Source organism: Seriola lalandi, unplaced genomic scaffold, assembly GCF_002814215.2.
Source record: "Seriola lalandi dorsalis isolate HSWRI2012SDOR001 ecotype SW California unplaced genomic scaffold, Sedor1 jcf7180002049789, whole genome shotgun sequence".
NCBI lineage: Eukaryota > Metazoa > Chordata > Actinopteri > Carangiformes > Carangidae > Seriola > Seriola lalandi.
In genome coordinates, this window is record NW_019520342.1 from 12483 (window position 1) to 19920 (window position 7438).

General features: G+C 47.5%; 1 protein-coding gene across 1 annotated transcript; it reads left to right on the forward strand.

The window, feature by feature from the left end:
• The first annotated feature begins 1641 nt into the window (after nt 1–1641).
• On the forward strand, nt 1642–5405 carry LOC111649002 (5-hydroxytryptamine receptor 7-like). Its single transcript, XM_023398745.2, has 2 exons — nt 1642–2453; nt 3349–5405. Exons 1-2 carry the CDS (start codon nt 1861–1863, stop codon nt 4244–4246), a joined length of 1491 nt encoding a protein of 496 aa, XP_023254513.1. The 5' UTR covers nt 1642–1860; the 3' UTR covers nt 4247–5405.
• The last annotated feature ends 2033 nt before the right edge of the window (nt 5406–7438 follow it).

Sequence of the window (7438 nt, forward strand, 5' to 3'; positions counted from 1 at the left end):
GTTTAATTTGCATTTCTTCAGTTTATTATATTTTATGAGAAATGTAAGAAAATTAATCTGAATCTGAATCAGTAAATATTGTATTTAGATTGAGCTTCTACAGGTTTTAACATTACTTTACACTTAAAGATTCAATGTTAACACAAATACTGTTGAAGTTTGAGATGATTTTAATGTTTTACACAGTATTTTTTACTTTGTCTTCAAAACAAAAGGTTTACTTTCCAATATTAAGCATGTGTTAATATTTCATTGATTGACACTTAATTTTATTATTAGGAAAAAGTTTCTCTGCAGAAACTTTAGTGGCGTCACTTTATTGAAGGAGTTTGATCAGAATCATTTAGGAAAAATCTGTAAAATAACAGTTTTTCTCTGTAGAAATATTAATGAAACTTTCTGTAAAGATATTGTTTTTACACTTTATTTGAATTAGGACATTTTACTTTAATTTTACGGTTTTTGTTTCATTTGACCATTTTTTTCAGGATTTCTTTTTTACAGTGCAGGTCTCTCATTTTAATCTCAACGAAACTTCCTGATTGAATCCAGATTAAATTAAAATTAAAAAAATGAACTGTACAGTTTCTCTCCAGTTTGAAAACTGAAATTATAACAATGACAATTATAAAAACATATAATCTCTTATGGGAATTCCATCAGTCCAACCTGCAGCAGAGGCGCGCGGCCACTTGGGGGCGCTGCTGTCCAAGGCCAGTGGCTTTAGCATCACAGGCGTTTTCATAGAATAATTGAGTTCAGATTAGAAAATGATGAAAAGTCTCCGGGAGCAGTTTGAGTTCCCGCTCTCACCTCCACGTCCATAAATCCCATCAGTCTGAGGAGCGAGATGAAGGCGGCCGCACGTCGAGTCTTAACGTCTCCGCCTGAACTGTAAATAACAACAGTGATTGAAGGAACTTCTTCTCTCCTGGGTCACAGAGGCAGCAACAGATCTTTAAATCAAAGCTCGTGAAGGAAAAGAAAAGTCACTTCTCCATCTCTCAAAACAAACAACAACAACAACAACAACAACAACAACAACAACAACAACAACAGTTATCATCCAGAAATATGACAGAAGCTTCCACTGATTGTCTGGATGGATTATTTGGATAATAGCGGCCATTTTTTCCCGCTCCTTCATCTTCATTTATTGTCCATTCACATTCTATGTAATCTCACCCTTTGTCTCGCTCTCTCTCTCCTGTGCATGTGCGTGTGTGTGCGCGCGCGTGCACACGTGTAGAGAAAGAGAGAAACGCTCAAGAACACAGAAGATGCCAAAACGCATTTGAAATCGACAGAACATTTCTTCATGCTGCGTAATTACGCACGGTCATCCATGGACACGCGCTCTGTCCTTGCCAAGATATTTGCAGCAGTAAGAACTCCAGGAGATTTTTGTTTGTGTTGCACGTTCAGACACACGGTACCCGGCAGCCTATAGGCTACCCAACACGTCTTTTGACGTCACACATCAACTTTTTTCGTGATATATGTGCGCGCACTGCGGTTTTTAAGTTTCAGCTTTCGTGCACATCAGGGCTGAAGCGCGTGATGGAATCCAGAGTGTCCACAGACAACAGGAAATCAAATGGTATTTTATAGGTCAGGTATTTGGGGAATATGCCTGCGGCGCGCCACGTGCGTAATGACGAGTGTGGCTCTAAATAGAAGAATTAAGGCGTCGAGGCTTTATGGAGGGAAAAACGGCATGTCAGAGTAGCTCACCCTGAGGGGGGGCTGCTGAAAGGAATTACTCATTTCTCACATCAGCACCGGCACATCTGTGCGCGTGTATGTCACCCCCGGACCGCTCTCCATGTCCATGGATGAAAAGGAACCGGGGGCAGCACAATGGTTGTTGCGGGAGCGAGTAACGGAACCTTCGGTGGCGGGAACATGAGGTCGTCGATCATGATAGAGGACAGAGTCGGCGGTGGAGATCCCGGGGGCTCCACCACCATGATGGTCTCGGAGGCTCTCGCGCCCCGGCTGCTGAAGATTGCGCAGGGCGCCGCAGAGGCGGCAGCGGCAGCGGCGGCAGCGGCAGCGGCAGCGACTTCTCCGTCCACCTCCAGTCAACCGCTGGTCATGGAGACGAACGGGACGCGGTGCGGCGAGCAGATCCTGAGCTACGGCCGGGTGGAGAAGGTCCTGATCGGAGGGGTGCTCACCATGCTCACGCTGTCCACCATCTGCGGGAACCTGCTGGTGGTCATCTCCGTGTGCTTCGTCAAGAAGCTGCGCCAGCCGTCCAACTACCTGATCGTGTCTCTGGCCGTGGCCGACCTGTCGGTGGCTCTGGCCGTGATGCCGTTCGTCAGTATCACGGACCTGATCGGCGGTCAGTGGATATTCGGACAGTTCTTCTGTAACGTTTTTATCGCCATGGATGTGATGTGCTGCACCGCGTCCATCATGACTCTGTGTGTCATCAGCATCGACCGGTGAGATCAACTTCCTTTCAGCCTCAAACAAAGTTTAGCTTTTTATCCTGAAGCAGAAAAACCCTCAAACAGCGTCAGTCACGTCACTTCATTAATTCATCAACATTCATTAGACGAAACAAAGAAATCACCAGAGAGGATGTAAAACCATAAAATATCTTTATCTTATATCAATGATTCATTCAACTTTTACACACATATAGAAGTAAAAACATTTTGGCATCATCATCATCATCATCATCATCTTCATCATCATCATCATCTTAACCAGACACGTGACGTTCCTGCAAAAATCCCTTTCCGCAGCCGAAGCCCTATTTTGTCGCTCAACCCTCCGCGACGCTTTGAGTGAGTGAGGTCAGAGCGCGGAGGCACACTGAGGCTCAGGTGCAAAACTGGTGAGACAAAGAGGCTGATGTGGGAATCGAACCTGTGACCTTCCGGCTGAGTTCTTCGCTCACATTAAGGGTTAAAACGGGGGATGAAAACATTCAGAGGGCACGTGCTGAAATGACTAATAATTAATAAAGTTATGGCATCATGTAGGAGCACACATGCTGTGTGTGTGTGTGTGTGAGTGTGTGAGTGTGTGTGTGTGAGTGTGTGTGTGAGTGTGTGAGTGTGTGTGTGTGTGAGTGTGTGAGTGTGTGTGTGTGTGTGTGTGTGTGTGTGAGTGTGTGTGTGTGTGTGTGTGTGTGTGTTATGGGGTGGGGGCGACATGTTTCTGATCTCTGAGGCTTAAAGGTTGGGTGTCTCTCTTCATCTCTTCGCCCAGTTCTTCACCTGGGGGGGGGGCACCTTGATTGACGAGGGTGGGGGCAGCGTCAGTTACTCAGGGTCGAACAAGGCAGGAGAATTTTTTTCCCGCCTTTTCTGACCGCGTTTCTCCCTGCAGGTATTTGGGCATCACCAAACCTCTGACCTACCCCGTGCGGCAGAACGGCTGCTGCATGGCCAAGATGATCGTGTCGGTGTGGCTGCTCTCCGCCTCCATCACCCTCCCCCCTCTGTTCGGCTGGGCGCAGAACGTCAACGACGGCAGGGTCTGCCTCATCAGTCAGGACTTCGGCTACACCGTCTACTCCACCGCCGTGGCGTTCTACATCCCCATGTCGGTGATGCTGATCATGTACTACAGGATTTACCGAGCTGCCAAACTCAGCGCCGCCAAGCACACGATCACCGGCTTCCCCAGGGAAAGGGAGTACGGAGCAGGGGTGGCTCCGAGAGGGGGGCGAGGGGGGCACGGGCCTCACCGGCCGACTGAGTCAGGAGAAACAGGAAGTGTGGAAGGGACAGAGCAGGAGGAGGAGGCGGAGGAGGAGGAGAGCTTGGACTGCGTGGCGGCGGCGTTGAAGCTCCAGCGCGAGGTGGAGGAGGAATGCAGCTCACGCGTCTCCCGCCTCCTCAAGACCGGCGAGCACCACCAGCGCCGGAAACAGAAAAACCAGTCCATCTTCAAACGGGAGCAGAAGGCCGCCGCCACTCTGGGCATCGTGGTCGGCGCCTTCACCTTCTGCTGGCTGCCGTTCTTCCTGGTGTCCACCGCCCGGCCGTTCGTCTGCGGCGTGGAGTGCAGCTGCGTGCCGCTCTGGCTGGAGAGGACGCTGTTGTGGCTCGGTTACGCCAACTCCCTCATTAACCCCTTTATTTACGCTTTTTTCAACCGCGACCTGAGGACGACGTACAGCAACCTCCTGCGCTGCCGCTACAGGAACATCAACAGGAAGCTGTCGGCGGCGGGAATGCACGAGGCGTTGAAACTGGTGGAGAAACCAGACACTGATGTGTAAAGCTGCTGCAGACAGCGATGGGGGGGGGGGGGGCACCCAGTGATACTCAGAGACCGCCACTCCATAACGTGCGTGATGATGCTGCGGCGTGGGGAGGCGGGATGCTGTGATTACATGGCGCACAGTTCAGGCCTGTCATTGGCTGGAAGGTTATTCTTCTGAGGACCGAGACAAACGGCGTGGAGGTGGAACTCACGGCTCCTGAACGTCACTACAGTCCAACACCTGGAATGAAGCTCCACAGTCTTTTGAACGTGTTCCGAGTTAAACTCCGCCTCTCGAAACTTTCTAACTCAAGGAAACTTTTCCTCACTGAAAATAAAAGAAACGGAGGCTGAAACAGCGAGCGTCTGTAATTATCACAGTGACTGTAAATGTTGCGTCGGTGGACGAGCTTCAAAGCTTCTCTGCTCTCTGACGGTCCGGTCGCCTGATGCCACTTCATGAGTTCGTCTTTACAGATGCTGTTTCTGTTTTCTCTGTATCACTGTGTTGAATGTGTCGAACTCCTCGGGCCTCCACATGAAAACAGCTCATCGATCCGTCTGTTTGATAATCAGACAGCTCGCTCGCCCAGGAGACGGCGTGAAGGTCGAGCGCATGGCGGTACGGAGACTAACGAGCGGGAGGTAGAGACCTGAATGTGACCGCGCCTCTTCCTCAGTTTCCTTCAAAGGTTTCAAACCTGGTGTTGTATCTGAGACTCAGAGTGTGAGCCACGCTCATCATGGCAACGTTAGATAGATATAAACTTTGTAGATGATGGACGAGGAAGCAAAGACAGAAGATACAGCATCATAATGTCGCTCAGTACGTCACTCAATACCTCATGAAACAGGCGTTAACGGAGGGTCCACTTCTGTTCTTGTACCATATTATTTTTTCATTGAAACCGAGTCCAGGACTTTTTCTTTAACTCGTTATGAGTCTAACAGTTAATTGTTTGATCACAACGTGAAAAAAGGAGCATCATTTACTTTCTGTCCAGTTTCATCCATAAGTAAAACAATGAGTTCAAACTGTCAAACACAGTGTGAACAACGTCTCCATTCATACGGATTGTGTTACTTATAGATGAAATTATTCCCCTTTAATCTGAGGACCCTCAGGAACCCACTAGAGGACCACTGAGGGTCCCCGGACCACATTTTGAGAAACACTGAACTAAAAACATGTTTTAGTAAAATAGTAAATAAATGAACATAAATGACAAAACCAACTGTGGTCACCTGCAAATTAAGACATGTTTGATGAATGACTTAAAATCCTCTAAAAAAACATTCTTAACTAATATTTATCATTTATCAGAGAGGAGGCTCTGAGCCTCTCTTCTGATTGGCTGACTGTTTTCTGAGTGATCCAATAAAAATACAGCAGATTTCAGGTAAAAACACTCAGAGAAACCAAATCCTGCAAGGTTTGGATGGTGGGTCCAGGTGGGCGGGGCTTGGTGACTGCTTTGTTGTGACATCACAAAGTTCCAGAAGTCCTGACGGCTGGTTTTAAGGCTCAGTTTCTGAATACAGGCTGTGTGCATTTCTCTGTGGACTGAGGCTTTGATACTTTCACAGTATTAATATAGAAGCTAGAGCTGATCTATAATCTATAATCACACTACACATGGACACAGACCTTTACACTGGAGGAGCTGTAATGTTTCTTAAGTATTTCTCTGTAATATTGGATTTATTGATCAGATTTGATTGGGGAAAAGTGTTGCCCTACCCTAATTGGTGCGCGGATTATGAAATAACGAATTTTAATGTTCAATCACATTATGTTTAATTAGAGACAACAGGTTTTCAGGGTTTTAATTGTCAGTCAATTCCCTTTTGATTAATTAGTTCATCTTCATCAACATTAATCTTCCAAGGTGTCAAACCTTTAGGAACAAGCATCATATCTCTCACCTGTTCATCACCTGCAGCGACAGGTGCTTCATTGAGACTGGGAGCCTCATGTCAGAGCTTCATTATCTTAGGCAAAGGTCAGAGTTCATACACTTTAAGATTACAGTACGAGGAGTTCCCTGAACACGGCAGCTGGACGAGCTTCGTGCCGTTGCTGCCAGCGTTTTAATAATGTGTTTTTCATGTGTACAGCCATTACTTTTAGGACTGCAGTGTTGTTGTTGTTGTTGTTGTTGTTGTTGTTGTTGCTGTTGTTGTTGTTGTGTTGTCAGTACTTACAGGTTGTGTGATGGACTGTTCACTGCCCTGCCAGTATCAGTGCGCTCGGTGCTGCTGAACATTGATCCTCATTAACTTGAATCTGTGCAGCAACTTGCTGAGGAGCAACAACAGATGCAGGAGAATCTTTTTACGAGGAAGTGTGAACGCTGTAAAGCCTCTTTCTAATCCTCATTAAAGCTGCACTCTGCAACTTTTGTTTGGTTTTCTTTCAATACAAAAACAAACACACCCAGTGTCTGAGCCTTAATGACAGAGACGCCGTGCGTTCCCCCGCCTCGGCGAAACGAGACGCTGCAGCGGCTTTGATCGTGGCGTTCATGCTGTAAAGCACAAACTGCAGAACAACACGCTCGCTGTCTGCTTCAAGTTCAGCCACAGACAACACTGCTTTATTCTGAATCTCATTTGGGATCAGCTGGGAGAACACGGAGGAGTGTGTAGAAAACAGCTGGAGCCTTCTGGGGTCACGACCTGGTGAATCTTCCTGTAGTAACTCAGGCTGGAAGTGGTGAAGAGATCTTCGGCTGTGACGGTTCACGGCTGTGCACGTTAAAGCCCTCAGTGATGTACGGAAAGGAATTAGTTCACGCTCTGAGCCGCGAGCCGGAAAAGGTGGAGAAGCACTGAACTGTGCTCGTTCTGGGCTCGCTGCCGCCGTGGCGCGGCGCCATTTCCTGTCACGCAGTCTACGGAGAGCGGGCCGCCGGTGGACGTGAGCAGCAGAATATCTGAGGAACAAACCAGTGGAGACAGGAAGTTATACTGACACTGTCACATGTTCTCACCGGTGATCTCTTCACTTTTAAGGTGGAATCTGTGCCGCAGGGAAAATGTGTTATTGTAACACAGATGTTAGCGTCACCATGGTTACCTCCACAACAAGCCAATGAGATTTTTACATTGTCTTTTGGATTATTACACAAAATAAAACAACTGCTTTTGATCCTGACAGGCAAGATTATAAACCAGCTACACCGCGGTCACATGACCTCAACACCGC